A 24,117-nucleotide genomic window follows, 5' to 3' on the forward strand; every position below is an offset into this window, starting at 1 on the left:
ATAGACTGAAGTTCTCAGGGTATGTACACGGAGCAGCGTACAGAGGTCCTTCTTTTGCTTCGACATAAATGGGGTACCTTGGTCTGTTAATATCTCCTTTGGTAGCCCCACTCGGGCAAAGATCCCCACCAACTCTTTAGCTATCGTTTTAGAGGCCGTGTTGCGCAGGGGGACGGCTTCTGGATTATGCTACTCGCTACCCAGAACAATAAGTATATATTGGTGGCCCCGGGCTGTCTTCTCCAGGGGTCCCACTAGATCCATGGCTATTCGCTAGAAGGGGACCTCTATGATGGGAAGGGGTACTAAAGATGCCCTCAGGTGGGGATGGGGACTGTGCAGCTGACACTCCGGGCAGGACGCACAGTACCTCCGCACTTCATGTACTCCGGGCCAGAAGAATGGTCGCAGGACCCATGCCAGGGTCTTCTCTACCCCCAAATGCCCCCAAAAAAGAGGAATATGGGCCAGATTTAATACAGCATTCTGGTGTTATTGAGTTACTAAGATCTGCTGTACCTTCTGCCCCTGTACTGGTGCAACCCGGTATAAGAGATACTTCTTCGTTATGAAGTAGGGTCCTGGTCCCTGGGTTTTCCCTTCCATGGGAACCCCATCTATTTCGGTCACCTCCTTCCTAATGTTCTCGTACCGTGGGTCTTCAGCCTGGTACCATCCAAAATTTCCTCTCCCGGGGCTAATCTGCCCGAGATCTAGGGGGCCAGTCTCTGTTGCCTCTACTGGTTCAGAGGCGTTAGGGTGTGGGTCAGACTCGGCTGCTTCTCCCTCCTGGGTGACCTCCTTTTCAGCTGCTCGGGTCCGCCTACCTACGAGAGCGACCCTCTGGCTTTGGGCCAGTATTCGGGTTCCCAAGGCCTTAGCTGCCCTTCTTTCCCTTTTCGTCTTTCTATGCTGTCTGGGAGTGGAGAACAAATCTGGGGATATTTCAGAGAAGGTTGGGGGTTGACAGTCTACTGTGGATGCCTCACTACTTTCAGGGCTTCCCCCTTTCTCCAATTCCCCTACCAGGAGTAAGTCTCCAAACCCTGGGAAGTCCCTCCCTATGAGCACTGGGTATGGGAGTTTAGGGACTACACCTGCTGCTACCTCAGTAGTGTTCCCCTGAATCTCAATTTTTACTGGGATGGTGGGGTAATAACCAACTGTTCCATGGACGCATGTCATCCCCGTACGCTTAGCCCACAGCAGCTGACTACGCTTCACAAGCTTCCCCGAGACAAGCGTGATAGCACTCCCCAAATCAACCAGTGCTGTGGTCTCTACCCCCTTTAGCTTCACTGGTCTAGTGTACATATGTGGGGTTAGTGAGACCCCCACAAGGTGGATTAGGAAGCATGGGTCTGCCCAATTCCCTAGGTTACACTGCATAGGCTCCTTGGCATTAGGACACTATGCAGCTATGTGTCCCCACTCCCTGTAGGCATAACATCTGTATGGAGCCCTAGGCATTCCCTGGTCTCTTGGTTTGGGTAGTCTAACATCACGATCCTCTTCCCCCTCAGTGCTCCGACTCTTTGTGGCATCTGGTGGGCCTTCAGCCCCTCTCTTTTTCCACCTGGGTTCTCCTGGTGGCCCAGTCACCCGAGCTCTAGGGCTTGGTGCTACTAGTTTAACGCAGGGTGCTTCTTCCTTAACTGGTCGGGTCAGCTCCCTCGCCATCCTTCGCCCTTCTACCAGCGCGACAACTTCGTCATAGGTGGAGGGTTCGTTCTGGCTTACCCAGTTGCAAAGGTCTGGCAGTAGTCCTCTCATGTACTGGTCGATGACTAGAACCTCTAGTATCTCCTCTGGATTCCGGGACTCAGTTCGTAACCACTTTCATGTGAGATGGATGAGGTCATATAATTGGGACCACGAGGTTTTGTTTTCCTGGTACCTCCACTCATGATATTGCTGGGCCCGCACTGCAGTCGTTACCCCAGATCTGGCCAGGATCTCTGCTTTCACTTGGGGGTAGTCTGCCGCAACCTCTTCAGGCAAATCATAGTAGGCCTTCTGGGCCTCCCCACACAGGAATGAAGCGAGGATGCCAGACCACTGTTCTCGGAGGCAAGCCTCCCGCAGGGCTGTCCTCTCAAAGGCCAGGAGGTATACCTCTACATCATCCTCCCACGTCATTTTCTGCAGTCAATTGCTGGCCCGCATGATCTGCGTCCCATCATGGCCATGGTTCAGCTCTGTAAGGGTCTTTACCTGGTTTACCAGTTCCTGCAACATAGCCCGGTCTTGAGCAGGCTGGTCCATCAGCAGGCGATTAGTCTCTTGCTGCAGCCACACTGACTCCTGTTAGGCGGCTGCTTGGACACGAGTAGCCTCCTGCTGGGCAGCTGGGGCTTGTATCAGTGCCCACACTACCTCCTCCATTGTGGTGAAAAAAATAGTAAAAATAGACCCTCTTCCCTCATCCCCCCCCCCTTCCAAACACCTTCCTTCTTCCGCCGCGCTGTGGACACCAGCTCCCACTTCTGACACCAGTTGTGACAAAGTTCCTGCTCTACCTTGGTGGGTCTTGTGCTTATTGGCGGATTTGCTTGCCTTGGAGCTTCACCGCAGCCCTCAGCTTGGCCGTTTTTCTGAATTCACAGTCCAGGTCGACGACTCCTCTGTCTGACCAGGAGTTGGGAGGAACCCGGGCCCGCCCTATACTCCGGGTTCCAGCCCAGGGCCCTGTGGAATGCAGCTGTCTAGAGTGCCTCCTGGAACAGCTGTGTGACAGCTACAACTCCCTGGGCTACTTCCCCATGGCCTCCTCCCAACACCTTCTTTATCCTCACCATAGGACCTTCCTCCTGGTGTCTGATAATGCTTGTACACCTGAATCCTCTAACAGTCCGCATTCTCACTCTCAGCTCCTAGTGCCTCTTGCTTCCAGATCCTCACATGTACACCACAAACTGAAGTGAGCTCCTTTTTAAAACCCAGGTGCCCTAATTAGCTTGCCTTAATTGATTCTAGCAGCTTCTTGATTGGCCACAGGTGTTCTAATAAGCCTGTCTTAATTGTCTCCAGAAGGTTCCTGATTGTTCTGGAACCTTCCTTGTTACCTTACCCAGGGAAAAGGGACCTACTTAGCCTGGGGCTAATATATCTGCCTTCTGTTACTCTCCTATAGCCATCTGGCCCGACCCTGTCACAATGTATATTCCCATATGCAAAGTCAATTTTGTTTGGCTATACAGCAAAGAATCATTTTACTAACTCTCCCCAAAATCTGTAATCAGGCTGGCTCTGTGAACGAGGGTGTGATCCTGGTACACAGAAATTGGTAATGTTGGTGCCCTTCCACCCCCCAATTCCTTTTAAGAGAGACATTGAGGAGTGGTGATCTACTAAGGTCAGCGGGCATCCTCTGACTACATCAGTATAAACTTTTAAGAAAGACTGCAGTCCATCCCAAGCCCTTTCATGGCTTACATCCTCCAGTCTGTGAATCACTTGTTTGTTTTTCCTCTCAAGAGGATGCACTCCCTTAATACTCAAATTAACAGCCACAGAGTTCAAGGCCAGCAGGAACCATTAGATCATTTCATCTGACCTCCAGCATGTTATAGCCCATTACATTTTACTCAGTTACTCCTATATTAAGGCCAATAAATTGTACTGGTCTAAAACATAACTTGTGTTTGACTGCAGCGTGTTTTCCATCCAGTATCTGAAGACATCAGAGATGGAGAATCCACCACTTCCCTTGGTAGTTACTTCCATTGGATAATCACCTCACTGTTAAAATGTGTTCCTCTTTTCCAATGCGAATGTGCCTGGCTTCAGCTTCCAGTCATTGATTCTTGTTATGCCCTTCTCCACTAGATTAAAGAGCCCTTTAGTAGCTGGTGTTTTCTACCATTACAATACTTGTACACTGTAGTCATCTCAATCTCCTTTTTGATAAACTGAACAGACTGAGCTCTTTAAGTCTCATACTGTAAGGCATTTTCTTCAGCCCTTGAATAGTTTTTGTCTGCAACCTCTCCAAGTCTTCAACATCCTTTTTAAAATGGGGGTCTCACCAATGCCGGATACAGAAATAAAATAATGGCCCTAACTCCTACTCTTGTTTATATATCTAAGGGCCATATTAGCCCTTTTTTCCACTGACTGACAACAGGCGCTCTTGATGAATGCTTTGTCTATTTTGATCCCCTAAATCCTTTTCATTGTCACTGCTTTCCAGGATACATTCCCCTACTCTGTAGGTATGACCTACGTTCCTTGTTACTAGATGCATAACTTTGCATTTGGATGTGTTAAAACTCGCTTGACTAGGTCCAGTTTACCAAGTGATCCAGATGACTCTGTGTGACTGCTCAGTTCTAGTCATCATTATTTACCATTACACCAAACTGTCAAAGTGATTTCATATTTACTTCCAGTTCATCAGTGAAATTGTTGAATAGCATTATGCCTACTACTGATCCCTTCAAAACCCAACTATAAACACTCCACTGACTACTTTGAGATGTCAGCCAGTTCATAATCCAAATAATGTGTGCTTTACTGATAGTGTACAGTGTTAATTTTTTAATCAGAATATTCTGCAGTACTAACTCAAATGCCTTACCAAAGTCTAAATATATTACACATATGCAGTTACCTTTATCAACCAAACTAGTAATCTCCCCAAAGAATGAAATCAGCTTTGACAAGATTCGCTCCCCCCTTCCGACATAAAACCGTGTTGACTGGTATTATCATCCTATTTTTAAATTCTTTATTAACTGAATCCCATATCAGCTTTTTCCATTATTTCATCCAGGACTTATAGCAGGTTAACTGGACTATAGTTACACAGGTCATCCCACTTGCCCTTCTTGAATACTGGCACAACATTAGCACTCCTCCAGTCTTCTGGAATTTCCTCAGTATTCCAAGATTTATTAAAAATGTGTTTAGTTGCAGGTGACCTAGTGCTTTGTTTAATTAAGGGTAACAGAAAAATGAATGCAAACATGTATATTTAGTTGTAGGTGTAGATGTAGGAAATAGTTTCCTGGTGTGGTAGGCCAGTTAAATACAAAGAGCAGCATCTGGGGTGGTAGGTCCTCATAGCTGGGATGTAGCATTTCCCTTGCCTTCTTTAAGGGTGACTAGGTGTGGCACAGTTCATAGGGCAAAGGGTTTGTAGGTAAGAAATAAGCACCCTTCTTGTAAATAAGGCATTGACCTCCCTCTCCCATCAAAGGGGCAGACTTTGATTTGCAGGGATTCCCAAGCACTTTTATGAGACTTGGTGGTAATTCCTGGGTAGCGGCATACTAAGGATCTTGGCCTTAGAATGAAGGCTCACATCAGGTGTGATTAAATGGGCTGGTTATGTCCTGGAATTTTTGAGAGGGTTTGGATGTAAGCCAATAGGAAAGAGGGTCTGGAACAGCCCCTCACAGGCCATCTTCCCTCTTAGCTGTTGTCGGGACAAGTGGTGTCTGAGGTTATTTTGTTAGTCTCTAAGGTGCCACAAGTACTCCTTTTCTTTTTGCGAATACAGACTAACACGGCTGGTACTCTGAAACCTGTTATTTTGTTGGAATTACCATTCCTAATTGTACTTTTGAATAAAGTTGTGGCCATTTAGACAAAAATTCCAAGTATCTGCATCTTCACTGACCCATTCCCCTTTGCAAATAATAATTATGCTAGTAATCACAGCATAATTTTACGGCATAATTTTACGGCAAACAGCCGTAAAATAGTATTTTTTTATGACTGTGGCTGATGTTTGTCTGTCCTTTATGTAGTAGTGCAAATATTTTCTATTTTTGCTGTGACACCCACAAATGTTAGCAAATCAATATCTTCTGAGCAATTAATGTACTTTAAAATATTGTTAAAAATGTAGTGAGAATGTGTAAACAATTTATCTGTATGCAGATTTTAAAATTTGGTACATTTCCAGGTGAACAAAGACAAAAATGGAAAACAATGTTTCGATAAACTGACATAAGAATGTGTTTCTAGGTACAAAGTACTTAACTGCACTTCTTGTAAATATGGTAACTAAATAAATATCTAACTAAGATGTATTAGAGCGAAATACTGATAACAAGTAACTGATCATGTTAATGATGTGATTTAATTCTATTGTTGTATCGCAGTATTGTTGTAGCCATGCTGGTCCCAGAATATTAGCGAGACGGTGGGTGAGGTAAATATATTTTATTGGATCAACTTCTGTTGGTGAGAGAGACAAGCTTTTTAGCTTACAGAGAGTCTGGAAGAAGCTTGAAAGCATGTCTCTCACCAACAGAAGTTGGTCCAATAAAATATATTTACCTCACCCACCATGTCTCGCTAATTCTAAGCACATATAAACACACTTGTACATATATACACATATATATGTATGCTAAAATATTTAAATTATTCTTGTGTCATACTTGATCTCTATACTATTTCCTACAAAAGCTTATTAAAAGATTAAAGTTTGCAAAGTCAAGAACTTAAAAGTTGGGAAATATCCAGATGAAGACTGCCTGTGTGACATTCATTCTCCCCCATTTGTGTAACTACAGGATCATATTCTATTTTTTTTCCCCCATGAGGGAAAATAATGCTCAGTGAATGAAGCAGCTGTTCAATATTTCTTTTCAAACACATAAACCAACCTGTGACCTTATTTGCTGCCTATTCAAACCCTGCACTGAAAAAGGAATTTTTAGATTTCTTCATGGACTTTTGTGCACTGCACTTACCCTCTGTAGTATCTGAGCCTCCACAAACGTTAATTTATCTTCATAACACACCTGCTAACCCTTGACTGCACTGGAAAGTTTTTGCTATAAACTAAGGTGTGAATTTAAAAACTGCTATAGTTCATAGAATCATAGAATAACAGAGTTGGAAGGGACCTCTGGAGGCCATCTAGTCCAACCCCCTGCCCAGAGCAGGACCAATCCCAACTAAATCATCCCAGCCAGGGCTTTGTCAAGCCTGACCTTAAAAACTTCTAAGGAAGGCGATTCCACCACCTCCTAGGTATCGCATTCCAGTGTTTCACCACCCTCCTAGTGAAAAAGTTTTTCCTAATATCCAACCTAAATCTCCCACACTGCAACTTGAGACCATTACTCCTTGTCCTGTTGTCTGCTACCACTGAGAACAGTCTAGATCCATCCTCTGGAACCTCCTTTCGGGTAGTTAAAAGCAGCTATCAAATCCCCCCTCATTCTTCTCTTCCGTAGACTAAACAATCCCAGTTCCCTCAGCCTCTCCTCATAAGTCATGTGTTCCAGTCCCCTAATCATTTTTGTTGCCCTTCGCTGGACTCTCTTCAATTTCTCCACATCCTTCTTGTAGTGTGGGGCCCAAAACTGGACACAGTACTCCAGATGAGGCCTCACCAGTGTCGAATAGAGGGGAATGATCACGTCCCTCGATCTGCTGGCAATGCCCCTACTTATACATCCCAAAATGCCATTGGCCTTCTTGGCAACAAGGGCACACTGTTATACCAGTATCAACCCTCACATGGCCATTCCTATCCTAATATGGAGTGACTTTTTTCAGCTTAGTTTAAACCACTTCCCAAGCGATATAAACTAATTTATTTTTTTTTAAAGCCTCTCTTATACTGAAATAAGAGTGTCTACAAAGGTGGCTATATCATTATATCTGGTAAAACTTTTCCAGGCAGATAAGGCTTCAGATACAGAAATATTAGTTCCATTTTACAGCTGAGGAACTCAATAAGAGAGACCGAGACCAAAATTTATGGAATGGTCCATGAATTTTGGGTGCTCAACTTGAGACACCTACCCTTATTCTGAGGTGCCGAGTACCTCCAGCTCCCACTGTCTTCAGTAGGAGCTCTGAATGTTCATCCATTCTGAAAATCAGGCTGTCAGGTATCTCAAGCTGGGCACCAAGAAAATGAGGCATACGCTATTAGCAATCACATCTGAAAATTCTTGTGTAAGTTACTTGCTTAGTAAAACAAAGGAAGTCTGTGGCGATTCCAAGAATAGACTACAGTACCCTTATGTTCCAGACCAGTACCTTAACCACGAGTACCTTAACCACCATCCATTTTCCTCTTGCTTTCCACTGCCTTTTTCATTACACATCATATGAAGTTAATGAGGTGGGGTCCTTGAGACAACAATCTCAACACTATACATCCCTGTCTCATTCCCTGAGTATAGTCCATCCTGTGCACTGAATAAGGCAGGGTTCAGTGTAAAAAAAAATAGTATGTGACCGTGTGCAGAATGAAGGTTGTACAGGCTATACACAGGCCCCTAACTGTGGCATTTCTTAACTTCTGAGTGCTTCCCTTTGCAACCTTTATTACGTCTTTTTGTATAGAATGTCCTAGTTTTATTTAAATGAACAACCAACCAACTACATACTTTACCATGATTTGAACCTAGAGCCTCCACATTAACGTCAAACCTCTACCACTTAAGATGAAAGAGTAACTATTAGTTACTAGTGTTTAGCAGGCTGTTATCCTCTACCTGCACCAGCTGTTTCCTGTGGATTGTACAAGTGTTTTCTAGACAGCTACAGGAATTGGCATTCCTATTCGGGGAAAGGAATGTGGTCTAGCAGTTAGGGCAGAGAACAGAGAGAGGACTCGTGGGTGCACTGTGTTTGTTAATGATGTATTACATTTACATAGTACTTATACAACTGTGGATCTCAAAGGTGGCCATTAGAGACAAGCCATAGCATATTCATTCAGAGAAGTGTTGCGGTTAAGTAGATGAAGCTTGGGTGTGCCATATCAGAGACCTCGGTTTTATTCTTAGCTCTGTCAGAAGGTATCTTGTGCAACCTTTCAGATTGTCACTTTCCCCTCATTTTACAAATGAGGGGAATGATACTTCCCTTCCTCCTCTTAGGCCTACTCAATAGGTTGTGATGTGCACAGAATTTACCTTAGTCAGAAGAAGAGATAAGGCTACAATTTATGGTCTCCTGGCTCCCAGGCAAGTGCACACTTAGGCCACAGGATATCTCAATGAGAAAAAGCACCAGTAGCAGCAGCAGTTTTCTGTGTCCCATTTTGAGTTCTAGTTCTGTGCTAGATATCCACATGATGCAGGAAACTCAGTGGAATCTGGTACGCACAGTGAGTTGGAACATTCAGAAAATTAAGATACATGTATCAAGTTCTACTTTGCATGTGCAAATGATTGCTTTTCAGCATCTAAATCAATGAAAACTGGATGGCACATCTCTAACCTCAGGACAACCCTCAGACCTAATTTCAATTTTCTCCAATATACAAAGATGTTAGAGCAATTCAAAAAATGGTCAGAAAACGTTACCATTAGCAATCAGCCTATTTTTTGTACCCTTGTCCTCAAAAGTGTTTAACTTATTCTTTGCTAATTCCTTCCCCCACAAAAGATCCAGTCTGAGGCAAAGAACAAGTATGGAAAATTTCAGTCCAAACAGCTGAAATATGTCAAAAGTTATAAGCATTTGGAAACAAAGGATTATAATAGAAAGTATTAAGATACCTTAACTATAGGCATAACTATTGCTTTGCCTATTAATAGTGTCCCACCATATTTGTCACCTTTAAACTACACAATTCCAGTCTTCCATCTCCCCTCATGCAGAAATCTTCCCGGGCCTATAATAATTTTTTGTTGCCCATCTCTAGCATCCTTCTATTACTTTTTACAGTTATAGTGGAGGGAGGGGGGATTTACAATTAATTTAGAACCCAGCAAAGTACATAGCTCAAATGCATTACCTTGCATTTATCAGCAGTGAAATTCATCTGCCATCATGCTGCCTGGCTTTAACTCAAATCCTGTCTGAAATTCCTCAGTCTTCTTTAATCTTGACTAACCTAAATGACTCATCTTCAAATTTTACCACCTCATTGTTTACCACCTTTTCCAGCTCCTTATTGCACATTTTGAACATCAGTATATAGTATACATCTTGGGCCCACGCCATTAAGCTTTTGGGAAAAAAGGGAACAATGCTCACTTTAAAAATTATATTATTACAACTATACTTCAAAGCAGAGCTGCATTTTAAGATTAGTGAGTATGGCACTGTGGTGTATTTGCTCTTGTTTGAGGAAACGTTAGTTGAGCAATCTATGAGAAATGTGCCCAGGTACTACACTGATAGGTGCATTACAAATGTATGTAATAATTATGAAGTATGTTTATGACTTCTGTTGGAATTATGTTTTTTAAAAATCTTCAGTTATTCAATTTGTTAGTCTCTAATGTGCCACAAGTCCTCCTTTTCTTTTTGCAGATACAGACTAACACAGCTGCTACTCTGAAACCTGTCAAATATTATTGTTATAGCAAAGCAACAAATTAAGTTATGTTCTATGGTGCAATTTGTACATGGACTCAATAATAAAATGAAATTAACAGCAGCAGACTGCAACATAAATTACTTACTTCAGATTGTATGACTCTAATAAGGAAGAATAAGTGTTGTAGCGTTTTAGCTATAATGCCAAACTGCCGACATCTCTCCAAAAAAGAATCTAAAGAAGGATCAATTCTTCTTTGCAACTTGCTCCAGAATAGAGTCAGCTCCCTGTGAAAAGAGTTCAAAGCAGATTGTAAACATAATGCAAGGTGAGGAAACTGTGTGAGATTTGTCTAAAATCTCCACAATGTAGCTTTAAGGGTTAACACAATATTAACTACTGGGGAAAAATCCATATTGCCTGATATTAATCAGGCTCCTACCTCTTAGGCAGCTAACATAAGGTTAGTACTGTTAAGGTTACTCTTATTAAACAGAAATCAGAACAAAACCTACCAGCTTGCTATTCTCTCTTCAAGCATGAAAGAGAGTGGGTTCTTTAAAGATAGTTTGCTCTCCCAAAGCACCTTCCCAGATGCATGCTCCAATCATTAGGCTACAGAGTTACTCTCATGCGCATGTACTCTCTCTAGCCCAAATGACTCAGAAAGCATGCACAAGCATGAGAATGACTCTGTAGTCTAGTGGTTAGAGGACGTGGGAGACCCAGGATCCAGTCCCCCTGCTCTGATGACTAATTATTTATGTAAAGTAGAATAGCTTCAACTGGAGAAACAGAGGGAGCCTCACATCAGAATATTCTATATCCCAGCAGTTAGGGCACTCACCTGAGAAGTGGCAGATCTTCATTCAAATTCCTTCTCCCCCTCAGGTGGAGAAGGGACTTGAATTGGGGGTCTCCCACATCCTAAGTAAACCCCAAGTTAAAAGTTATGAGGAAGGTCCTCCTCCTCCACCCCGTTTGTGTGAACTCACCTGAGGGCCCAATCCTGTACTTGACCTTTGAGAACACCTACTGGATCAAGCCCCACATGCAGCTAAGGTGCTCAGCCACCCTGATTTCTGAATCGCTCTGGGACTCAGGCAGAAGATAAGTATTTGGATGCCTAGAGGGAGGCAGTAGAGCACTTGCCCAAAGGCAGAAACACAGGTGCCTAAAGAACTTTTACTGCAAAACTTTAGGCACCTAGTGAATTTAGGAGCCTACAGTGTTTAGTTGGTTGGGAACTGCAGTGATGCCAGCACCAGGATGTAGGCACCTAACACCTTTTGTGTATTCAGGCCTATATTCTTCGCTCCAGCTGACATTAGGTATCCCGGATCCAGGCAGGGCCAGGAAAGACCTGTTTCAATTCTGAAGCCCGCTTCAGAGAGCTAAACTAAAGAAACCTGTGCCAAAGTCAATGCTCACCACCACATCCACAGCAAGGGGCCTGTCAGAGGAGAGTTCTTCAGTGTTGATGGACCATCAGTGCTGGAAAACAGCCTCATGCTTCCTCCAGCAGTGAAAGGACCTTAAAGAATCTTTGCCATGTTGGCGCCTTGGAAGTGGTTGATTCATTTGATCCCTCCCCAGCCTCTGATGCCAAGCCTCCTTCAGACGCCAGGAGGCCTCCTCTTTCCCCTGACCTGAAGCATAAAGCCAAGAGCATGTTTCGAATTCCCCCAGCACTGAATGTGTTTATTCCCAGAAAGCAGCGGCAGCACACATTCAGGGACACAGGAAGCTATGTTGCTGATCCAGATTCACCAGTGCTACAGGCCCCATCAGCTCATTTTTGTGCCACTGGATATCCCCAGATGTCAGCTTTGAGGCTAGGACCATTCCCTGTACCAGTGCCGTCTGGTTTCAAATCAGCTCCATTCAGATCCTTCCCGGATCCAGACAAGGAGGATTCTTCTTCTGGGTCTTAGTTATGTATAGTTGGCCTGCCACCGTACGAGGTGGCTTATGGAACAGGAATTCTCTCATTTCCATGGGATCTGCTTCCTCTACAATCTCTCTCAGGTTTGTTGTGGGAGATTACAACATGCACTAATGTCATTGGGCTGACATCCCCTTGGATGATGGATCTCTAATGCCCTAGAGAGCCTTCAAATTGTAAACGCAGGAAGGCCAAGCCTGCTATTTTCTTGCCCATCAGACTCTCCCAGACCTGCATCTCCTCTTTTTACAGTTTCTCTAATCCTTATAAAGGAAAGGAGTACTTGTGGCACCTTAGAGACTAACCAATTTATTTGAGCATGAGCTTTCGTGAGCTACAGCTCACTTCATCGGATGCATACCGTGGAAACGCCGATGAAATGAGCTGTAGCTCACGAAAGCTCATGCTCAAATAAATTGGTTAGTCTCTAAGGTGCCACAAGTACTCCTTTTCTTTTTGCGAATACAGACTAACACGGCTGTTACTCTGAAATCTAATCCTTATGGAGCTACCAAATCCACCTGGATCACTGGGTAATAGCGAAGACTAGCTGCCATGGAATGTTGATGTGGCACCAGATAAGGAGGGTGCTATGTCAATATTAGAGAACACCACTTTTTGTTGTTTTTTTTGGGATAGGTAGCGTTGTACCCATGTTGGTCCCAGGATATTAGAGAGACAAGGTGGGTAAGATCTTTTATATTTTATTGGACCAGCATCTGTTGACGACAGAGACATTGTTTCAAGCTTACACAGAGCTCAAAAGTGTGTTTCTCGCACCAAAAGTCAGTCCAATAAAAACATATTACCTCATGCACTCTCTCTCTTTTTTTTTTAAAAATAGCTTCAGATCAAGAGAGTGGCAAAGTCATCTTGCCAGTGAATGAGGGTGTCCTAGAGCTTGCTAGAGACAATGCCTAATTCCATACCTTCTACACCTCTACCCCGATACAACATGGTCCTCCGGAGACAAAAAATCTCACCGCATTATAGGTGAGACCGCGTTATATTCAACTTGCTTTGGCCCCCTCATTCCTTGTTCCCTGACCGCCCCCTTCAGAGACACCCATCTCTAATCACCCCCAGGACCTCACCCCCACCCAACCCCCCTGCTCCCTGTCCCCTGACTGCTCCGACCCCTATCCACATCCCCCGCCCTGACAGGTGCTCACTGGTAGCAGCGGGAAGCGGAGCAACACAGCCCCAGCCCGCTCCTCTCCGCCACCTCCCAGCTGCGGTGTTCCACTTCCCGCTGCTGGTGAGTGCAGGGAGGTTGGGGAAAGGACACCCCCCCTACTCACCTGCGGCGGGAAGCAGAGCGCTGCGGCTTGGAGCTGGAGGAGTGGAGCGAGCTGGGGCCAGGCTGCTACGCTTCCGCTGCTGCTGGTGAGTGCAGGGGGGATCCGTTCCCCCAAGCCCCCTCCCCTGAGCAACACTGCTGGGGCCGGGGAAGCGGAGCAGGCTGCTCCCAGCCCCGCACTAATCCCCCGGGCCACTCTGGGACTGCGGGGCCCCCAAAAGTGCCCTCCCACAGCTCCTGCCTCCCAGACCCTGGGGGTGGGGAGGAGCCCCTGACAGCCCCCGAGACCCACTGCCCCTTATCCAACCCCTTGGCCCCAGCCTGGCCCGGCCCCCTTAACACGCTGCTCAGAGCAGTGAGTCAGAGCTTTACCACGTTGTATGTGAACCCGCGTTATATCAGGTCGTGTTATATCGGGGTAGAGCTGTATCTCCAAGAAAGATAGGCTGTAGTAAGCACTTCAGTATTTTAGGGTATTTTTTCACCACCCTATTCCGAAACTCGACTGTGCTGCCAAGAAGTCCTTACATTCTGTACTTTCTGATAAAGGGAAGAATCTGGACACAGTTAGCCAGAAGATCATTTTGGGGACACATTAGGTATGTGGACAGCCAATTATCAAGCTAAAATGGCATGTAATCACTACAACCTCTGGGAAAATATACCAGCCATAACTTCAGTATCTCCATTAGGAGAAGAAGACGACTACTTATTTATTTATTATTGTGTGTGTATGTGTGTGGTGACGCATGTACTCAAAGCGGCTTTTGAAAGGTCAGTGGCTCAGGCACATAACTCCAACACTACTGTTGGCTTTGCTAATTAGGGATAATGTGTGGATTCACAGGTTTATGCAGAAGAATTTACTTTTAATGGGATGGGTCTTTGAAGGGCTCTTGGCTGGGGGCTTCTCTGAAGTCTAGGCTGCAGGTTTCTCTGGAGTCTTCTCTGCCGTCTTAAAGAGAGTGTCCAAGAAAGTTTGGACAGATGGTCTCGACTCCTTGTAAATTTCTCTGCAGCAGCTATACATGTTGGATATGTCCCTATTCACAGATGCACTGTGTCCAATGTTGGGGTGGTGTTCCTCAAACAGGGACATGGCAGCTTCCAAATGTTGAAATGCCGCAGCCAACACTTTTGTTGTCAAGACTTTACAGGCAGGAGTCTCAGCAGTGGGTGCATCTTCTTCCTCTGCCACCTTCTGCTTTTCCAATTCAATGATGTCCTCATTAGTTAATTCCTCACAATGTGATGCCAGCAACTCATCAACATCCTCTGGTTCAACATCTAAAGTTGAGTTCTTTGCCCATCTCAGCAACTACTTGGGTCACCTCTTCAACAGTGCCTGTGAATCCTTGGAAATCAGACACAAACTCAGGACATAATTTTTTCCAAATGCCATTCAAATTGGATTGTTTCACCTCATTCCATGCCTCACCAATGTTCTTAACTGCATGGTAAATGTTGAAGCCCTTCCAGAATTCCTTCAGAGTTGGTCCACCTTGCTTCTCAGTTGCCCTGATGGCCTGAGCAATTGTGCTCCTGAGATAGTAGGCCTTGAAGGATGCAATTACCCGCTGGTCCATGAGGTGCAACAATGAGGTGGTGTTTGGGGGCAGAAACACCACTTTGACATAGAATAGAATAGAATCATAGAATAGAATATCAGGGTTGGAAGGGACCCCAGAAGGTCATCTAGTCCAACCCCCTGCTCGAAGCAGGACCAATTCCCAGTTAAATCATCCCAGCCAGGGCTTTGTCAAGCCTGACTTTAAAAACCTCTAAGGAAGGAGATTCTACCACCTCCCTAGGTAACGCATTCCAGTGTTTCACCACCCTCTTAGTGAAAAAGTTTTTCCTAATATCCAATCTAAACCTCCCCCACTGCAACTTGAGACCATTACTCCTCGTTCTGTCATCTGCTACCATTGAGAACAGTCTAGAGCCATCCTCTTTGGAACCCCCTTTCAGGTAGTTGAAAGCAGCTATCAAATCCCCCCTCATTCTTCTCTTCTGCAGGCTAAACAATCCCAGCTCCCTCAGCCTCTCCTCATAACTCATGTGTTCCAGTCCCCTAATCATTTTTGTTGCCCTTCGTTGGACTCTCTCCAATTTATCCACATCCTTCTTGAAGTGTGGGGCCCAAAACTGGACACAGTACTCCAGATGAGGCCTCACCAATGTCGAATAGAGGGGAACGATCACGTCCCTCGATCTGCTCGCTATGCCCCTACTTATACATCCCAAAATGCTATTGGCCTTCTTGGCAACAAGGGCACACTGCTGACTCATATCCAGCTTATCGTCCACTGTCACCCCTAGGTCCTTTTCCGCAGAACTGCTGCCTAGCCATTCGGTCCCTAGTCTGTAGCTGTGCATTGGGTTCTTCCGTCCTAAGTGCAGGACCCTGCACTTATCCTTATTGAACCTCATCAGATTTCTTTTGGCCCAATCCTCCAATTTGTCTAGGTCCTTCTGTATCCGATCCCTCCCCTCCAGCGTATCTACCACTCCTCCCAGTTTAGTATCATCTGCAAATTTGCTGAGAGTGCAATCCACACCATCCTCCAGATCATTTATGAAGATATTGAACAAAACCGGCCCCAGGACCGACCCTTGGGGCACTCCACTTGATACCGGCTGCCAACTAGACATGGAGCCATTGATCACTACCCGTTGAGCCCAACAATCTAGCCAGCTTTCTACCCACCTTGTAGTGCATTCATCCAGCCCATACTTCCTTAACTTGCTGACAGGAATACTGTGGGAGTATTGACAGAATACTGTCAAAAGCTTTGCTAAAGTCAAGAAACAATACATCCACTGCTTTCCCTTCATCCACAGAACCAGTAATCTCATCACATCAGGATGCATGTCGTCAAGGGTGGTTGGATGACCAGGAGCATTGTCGAGGATTAACAGTACTTTAAATGCAAGATTGTTGTTGCTGAAATAGCTCCTGACACTTGGCACAAAATGATGATTAAACCAATTCTCAAAAATGTTACTGACCCATGCCTTAGGATTGGATTTCCATATCACTGGGAGAAATGCCTTGGAATATCTCTTGAAAGCCCTGGGTTTTTCCAACCAGTAAACAAGCAAGGGTTTGAGTTTAAAGTCACCTTCAGCATTTGCACTGAGCGAAAGAGCGAGCCTTTCCTTAGCAGCTTTGAACCCTGTCATGGATTTCTCCTTTTTGCCTATGTAGGTTCTTGATAGCATTTTTTTTTTTCCAAAAGAGCCCAGTTTTGTCAACATTAGGGTTGAAACTTGACAAGCACAATAGCCACCGTCCTCAATGATTTTAGCCAATGTGTCAGGAAAAGCACGAGCTGCCTCCTCATCAGCACTGGCAGCTTTGCCTGAGACCCTGATGTTGTGCAAATTGTCCCTGGCTTTAAAACGCATAAACCAACCCCTGCTTGCATTAAAGGGCTCATGAGTAGAACTCTCCCCGCGTTGTGTCTTTGGCTTTTCATAAAGACTCCTAGCCTTTTCCTGAATTATGCCTAAACTCACAGGAGCTTGGCATTAATTTTGATCCTCCATCCAAACAATTAACAGTTTTGCAACCTGAGCAATGAGTCCAACACGCTGCTTAGTTATCACAGTTGACTGCATAGGAGCTGAGCCCTTGACATGTTCCTGAATTCTGACCATGTCTTTCAGGATGGTCATGAAAATTGTTCAGGGGATATCCAAAACTCTGCTGATTTCAGTTGCTGTCTCCGGTTTTCCAGATCTCTTAGTGACATCCATTTTTGTTTCCATAGTAATGGTTCTACATTTCTTAGAAGAAGAAACATCACCTGCACCAGATTTATGCTTTTCTGCCATTTAAAAAAAAAAAAAATAGAACCACAAAGAACAGCAACTGGGCATCTTAAGTCAGGCTGAGCAGAAAGGCAGGATGGGCAGAATTCCAGCAACTCAGCTGCTCAGAATGCCGGCAACATACTATGCAGAATTGGGCTTGCTTTTTATAGAGTTGTTTGTAAATAACTTTGTGGTTGCATTATAATGAATGGAGCTGGAAGGGGTCTCTTGTATTCACTTGTCTGATTGGCTTCCAAGGCCAGGATAGCTTGTTGCCGGGTAACCTTGCCGCTTGTTTTTGATTGGCTCCCAACCCTGGGTTCAGCCAATCAGAAAGCTTGAATAATGAAATCAGTGATTGGCCGAGGCTCAGCATGTGATGTGTGCTGTTCTCCCTGCCGGCTTTCATTGTAAGGGCGAAACAAGTGTCGTAGGGGCAAAAAGAGCAGTCAATTGAAAAGCGTCATATGTGGCATCGGACACAAGTCAGGCGTCGCAAGTCCCAAGACTCCCTGTACTTTGTTCTTTGGGTATAAACAGTCATTGAATAGTTACACAATTCAATTTTACCCCCACTTCATGCTACCTCTCAATCAACTTCACTCATCACCTTTCAGGGATCACTCTCACAAAACAGTAATGAAGATGAAGGAAATTCTCGTTGACAATGGGAACAACAGAAAAGGATCTAGAAGAGCAGTGAGAGAAGGGTTTCTTCTACCCTAGACACTTCCTCATTCCAAAGAGAGACTGTAGGCTTTGCCCTGTCAGAGCTCAAGAAACTGTAGATTATCAAGAAGTTCAAATTTTGAGTAACTGCCCAATCTTCCACCATTTTCTCAGTTTCCAAACAGAACCGGTTTGGGGCTGTCAAACTGAAGAATGCCTATTTCCTCGTCAGCATCAAGTGGTTCCATTAAAGATCTTGGATTATACTAGCAATACAAGTTCCTAACTTTCAGTCTCTGCTCGGCACCCAAATTCTTCAAGTATGTAATTGTGGATGACACTCATATGAGATAAAGAATTTATGTCTATCAGTAGTTAGATAACTCTCTGATTCAATATTTGTCTTAGTCTTTGGACATTTTGGAAAAAACTTGCAACTTATTTCAGAAGGCAGGCCTTTTTATTAACTGGAAGAAGCGAAATCCAAAGGATTTTGTTCCTTTTAGCTATTTTGGACTCTGTTCACACAAAAGCTTTCCTGACAGAGACAGGATATTTGAAACTGCATCAAGCCATAGGGACCTGAAGATCAACTTGAGTAAGTTAGTGACATTTCGTCTCAGAGATCAAGGACTGATGACTTAACTATCTGCACATTTGAGAATAAGGCCTTTAGATAACTGCCTGGCTCAAAACTACAGGCTAAATGAGAACAAGTGTAGCTCCAAACATACCCTGGTCATTTCAAATGATGGCAGCAATGACCAAATGCGTGGCTACACAGGTGGTGTTGGCAAGAAAGCTTTTGGCTTCTTTGACAATGAGCTGATGTTCCAGGAAAGAGGATTACTGTACTGGGATGGACTCTATTGTCTGGCTAACTTGATAAGGAGAGCTTTAAACTAGGCCCGATGAGGGATGGTGACAAAAATCCAGCCAATGCGCATCCAGATCAAGTAATGACGACAAGATAAGTTCATGGAGAATACGTTCATCAATCAATGCCCACGATGGGCAGGGATGCAAAGTCATCCTCTGAAGCGTCCCTAGCCTGTTTACCAGAAGCTGGGAATGGGTGACAGGGAATGGATCACTTGATGGTTACCTGAGTGCTGTAGGAGCTTGGGGGGGGCTGGGGGGGCACCATGGATGCTCATGGGGGGGAGGGGAGAAGTAGCCCGGGGGACACCACAGGTGCTCATGGGGGAGCAACCCAGGACTGGGTGGCAGGCTCTATACCTGGCTCCTTGGAAGCAGCGACATGTCCCTCCCTCAACTCCTAGTTCCACACGCTGCCTCCGCCTGCAGTTCCCAGCCAATGGGAGCCACGGAGCTGGCACTTGGGGCAGCGCGCGGAGATAGGTGCTGAGGGAGGGACATGTTGCTTCTGGGGCACCCCCCCAAGATAAGCACTGCCCAGAGCCCTCACCCCTTCCCACACCCAAACTCCTGCTGCTGCTGGGGGGAGGAGGGGGGGGAGAAGGGGGCAAGACTACCCCAGCAGCAGCCAAAGCAACTGGCCCGGGGGCCAACTGAGCCAGCCGCACCAGACACTGCAGAAGTCACGTAGGTCCTGGAAAGCCACGGAATCCGTGACTTCAAACTCACAGCCTTAGTCATGGTATATGAAAAAAAAAAAAATGACTTAGTTAGCATTACAGAGACTTGGTGGGACAATTCCCATGTTTGGAGTACCAGCATTGAGGGATACAGCCTGTTCTGAAAGGATAGGTATGGGAAAAAAGGAGGCGGCGTTGCGCTGTACGTCAAGAGGTACAGTAGAACTTCAAAGATACGAACACCAAAGTTACGGACTGACCAGTCAACTGGACACCATATGAAACCGGAAGTAACCAATCACGCAGAAGCAGAGGACCCCCCCCCCAAAAGAGAAATATTGTACTGTGCCTGTATTACATCTTAAAAGGTAAGAACATCTGGGCTGCCTGTCCCCGTCCCCACCCTCACACGTGGGGCAGCCACTTACAGCTACAATAAGAGGTGAAGACACTGGGACTGCCAGCCCAAGGCAGCCGGAGCCAGCAGAGCAGGAGCAATGCTGGGGTCTGCACTGCTTTCACCTCCCTCCCCCTGGAGGGGGACCGTGCTGTTTTCATCCCTCCCCGACCTCGAGGGGGATGTGCTGTTTACACCCCCCACACCCACACCCCCCATGACAGGAGGGAGACAAGTTTGAAAGAAGCTGTCTGCTAGGGCTGAGGAGGGAGCTCAGCTGCTGCTGAAACCTAGCCTGGAGTGTCAGCTGCTGGATCTGGTGTCCAAACTGTGCTTTGTTCAGAGTTACGAACAACCTCCATTCCTGAGGTGTCCGTAACTCGAAGGTTCTACTGTACCTTGCTCCGAGGTACGAGGGGAAGTGCGCAACAGACCTACTAAGAGTCTCTGGGTGTGGATAAAAAGGGGAAAAAAAGAAGTGATGTTATGGTGAGGGTTTAACAGAGACCACCAAATCAGGAAGAGGAAGTGGAAGAGGCATTCTATAAGCAGGTATCAAGATTAGCTAACACACAAGCTAGTAATGGGAAATTTTAACTTCCCCAATATCTGTTGGAAGATTATTACAGAAAAAATAATATGTCCTGCAAATTCTTAGCATATGTAGAGGACAACTTTCCGATTCAGAAAGTTGAGGAAACAACAAGGCGGTCATCCATTTTGGATATGGTTTTGACCAATAGGGATGAATTAGTTGTGAACATGAAGGTGGTGAGGAACTTGGGAGGAAGTGCTCATGATCTGATACAATTCAAGATCCTATGGAAAGGAGAACATGAGAACAGCAAGACAAGGATACTGGACTTCAGCCGACTCAGAGAAAGAGCAGACAAGGTCCCATGGAAAGAGTTCAACAGGGCTGTTCCTAAACTATGTAATACTAGTGGCTCAATATCAAGCTATTCTGGTGCAGAGGAAAGAGAAGAGCCACAGGAGGCCAATATGGCTGCACAAGGAGCTTTTTAGCTATCTAAAAACGAAAAGGGATACATACGGAATATGGAGGAATTTTATAGACAAGGAGTTCTTCAAATATGTTAGACAAAAAAGAAAGATCAAGGACGGTGTGGATCTGCTGCTCAATAGAGAAGATGAGCTGGTAACGGAAGACTATATCAAAGCAGAACTGCTCAATGCTTACTTTGCTTCGGTCTTCATACAAAAAATAACATGTAACTGGACGACTAGCAAAGTTACCGCAGACAATAAAGGGGAAAGGATGCAGATCAGAATAAGTAAAAGACATGTCAGAAACCTTCTGACAAATTTGAATGCATTCAAATCAGCAGGGCTGGATGCTATTCACGTGACAGGACTGAAGGAATTAAATGAAGAAATCTCAGAGCCATTGGCAATAATATTTACAAATTCATGGACAGCAGGAGAGGTCCCAGGGAGGTTTGGGCTGGGCATTAGGAAAAGCTTCCTAACTGTCAGGGTGGTTCAGTACTGGCATAAATTGCCTAGGGAGGTTGCAGAATCTCCATCATTGGAAATTTTTAAGAGCAGGTTGGACAAACACCAATCAGGAATGGTCTAGATAATATTTAGTCCTGCCATGAGTGCAGGGGACTGGACTAGATGACCTCTCAAGGTCCCTTCCAGTCCTATGATTCTATGATTAGAGAAGAGCTAACTGTGCCCATCTTTAAAAAGGAGTAGCTGGGAAACTATAGTCAAGTCAGCCTAATTTCAATACCTGGGAAGAACTAAACCAATAAAACATTCAAATTGTACATACTTGGAGGATGAAGGGGTAACCACGTAGCAGGCAGCATTGATTTACTAAGAATCAATCATGCCAAACCAGTTTGATTTCATTCTTTGACAGGATAACTGGTTTGATGTACGAAGGAGTGTGGACGACAAAATATACCTGAACTTCGGCAAGGCTTTTGACACAGTCCCACATGACTTTCTAATCTGTAAGCTGGAGAAATGCGGGCTTGGCCAAACTACCATTAAGTGAATACATAACTGGTTAAACAACCACAAAGAAAGAATAACTATTAATAGAATGTTTTAGAGTAGCAGCCGTGTTAGTCTGTATCTGTAAAAAGAAAAGGAGTACTTGTGGCATCTTAGAGACTAACAAATTTATTAGAGCATAAGCTTTTGTGAGCTACGGCTAAATACATCTGATGAAGTGAGCTGAAGCTCACGAAAGCTTATGCTCAAATAAATTTGTTAGTCTCTAAGATGCCACAAGTACTCCTTTTCTATTTATTAATGGAATGATATCAGATTGGAGGGAGGTCTCAAGTGGCGAATCCACAGGGATCTGTTCTGGTATTGTTTAACATCTTTATTAATGACCTCGATGTAGGAATAGAAAGCATACCTATCAAGTTTACAGATTACACAAAACTAGGGGGTTGCTAACATCTTGGATAAGAGAACTAAAATTCAGAGGGACCTTGATAAATTGGAGGACTAGGCTATTGACAACAAAATGAAATTCAACAAAGACAAATGTAAGGCGCTACACTTAGGGAAGAAAAACCAAATGCACAAATACAAAATGCGGGATAACTGGCTTAGCAGTAGCCCCGCTGAGAAGGATCTGGGAATTATGGTGGATCACAACTTCAAAATGAGTCAGCAATGTGATGCTCTTGCAAAAAACGCAAACACGATTTTAGGCTGCATTAACAGAGGCATAGCATGCAAGTCACGGGAGGGGATAGTACTGCTCTGCTCTATTGGAAAAAGGCAAATATAGTGCCCATATTTAAAAAAGGGAAGAAAGAGAACCTGGGGAACTACAGATGGGTCAGCCTCACTTCAGTCCCCTGCAAATTCATGGAGCGGGTCCTCAAGGAATCCATTTTGCAGCGCTTGGAGGAGAGGAAGGTGATAAGGAACAGTCAACATGGATTCACAAAGGGAAAGTCATGCCTGATCAACCTGATTGCCTTCTATGATGAGATAACTGGCTCTATGGATATGGGAAAAGTGGTGGATGTGATATATCTTGACTTTAACAAAGCTTTTGATATGGTCTCCCACAGTATTCTTGCCACCAAGTTAAAGAAGTATGGATTGGATGAATGGACTATAAGGTGGATAAAAAGTTGGCTAGATTGTCAGGCTCAACAGGTAGCAATCAACAGCTCAATGTCTAGTTGGCAGCCGGTATCAAGCTGAGTGCCCCAGGGGTCAGTCCTGGGGCCAGTTTTGTTCAACATCTTCATTAATGATCTGGATGGTGGAATGAATTGCACCCTCAGCAAATTTGCAGATGACACTAAGCTCAGGGGAGAGGAAGATAAGCTGGAGGGTAGGTATAGGGTCCAGAGTGACCTAGACAAATTGGAGGATTGGGCCAAAAGAAATAAGATAAGGTTCAACAAGGACAGTGCAGAATCCTGCATTTAGGAAGGAAGAATCCCATGCGCAGCTACAAGCTGAGGACCAACTGGCTAAGTGGCAGTTCCGCAGAAAAGGACCCGGGGATTACACTGAACGAGAAGCTGGATATGAGTCAGCAGTGTGCCCTTGTTGTCAAGAAGGCCAACAGAATATTGGGCAGCATTAGTAAGAGCATTGCCAGCAGATTGAGGGAAGTGATTATTCCCCTTTATTTGGCACTGGTGAGGCCACATCTGGAGTACTGTGTCCAGTTTTGGTCCCCCCACTACAGAAGAGATATGGACAAATTTGAGAGAGTCCAGCAGATGGCAACAAAAATGATTGGGGGCTGGCGCACATGACTTACGAGGAGAGGTTGAGGGAACTGGGGTTATTTAGTCTGCAGAAGAAAAGAGTGATGGGGGATTTGACAGCAGCCTTCAACTAACTGAAGGGGGGGTCCAAAGATTATGGAGCTAGGCTGTTCTCAGTGGTGGTAGATGACAGAACAAGAAGCAATGGTCTCAAGTTGCAGTTGGGGAGGTCTCGGTTGGATATTAGGAAACACTGTTTCACTAAGAGGGTGGTGAAGTACTGGAATAGGTTACCTAGGGAGGTGGTGGAATCTCCATCCTTGGAGGTTTTTAAGGTCAGGTTTGTCAAAGCCCTGGCTGGGATGATTTAGTTGGTGCTGGGTCCTGTTTTGAGCAGGGGATTGGACTAGATGACCTCCTGAGGTCTCTTCCAACCCTAATATTCTCTGATTTT

The 24,117-nt window shown here is 45.0% G+C and overlaps 1 protein-coding gene across 5 annotated transcripts in view; it reads right to left on the reverse strand.

Annotated features, from left to right (window-relative positions):
- Window positions 1–24,117, reverse strand: part of RLF (RLF zinc finger) — a 106,799-nt gene that overhangs the window by 10,281 nt on the left and 72,401 nt on the right. For 2 of the 5 annotated variants that reach the window (XM_084609670.1, XM_084609672.1), the window contains 2 exons: window positions 10,395–10,536; window positions 7,771–7,869 (listed from right to left, as the gene is read on the reverse strand). In XM_084609670.1, coding sequence (XP_084465796.1) covers window positions 7,771–7,869; window positions 10,395–10,536 — 241 coding nt within the window. Of the gene's footprint in view, window positions 1–7,770; window positions 7,870–10,394; window positions 10,537–24,117 lie in introns of those variants that run through there. The other 3 variants (XM_084609671.1, XM_084609673.1, XM_084609674.1) reach the window with 2 other exon arrangements.

The sequence above is a fragment of the Lepidochelys olivacea genome, assembly GCF_965140295.1.
Source record: "Lepidochelys olivacea isolate rLepOli2 genome assembly, chromosome: 19".
Lineage (NCBI taxonomy): Eukaryota > Metazoa > Chordata > Testudines > Cheloniidae > Lepidochelys > Lepidochelys olivacea.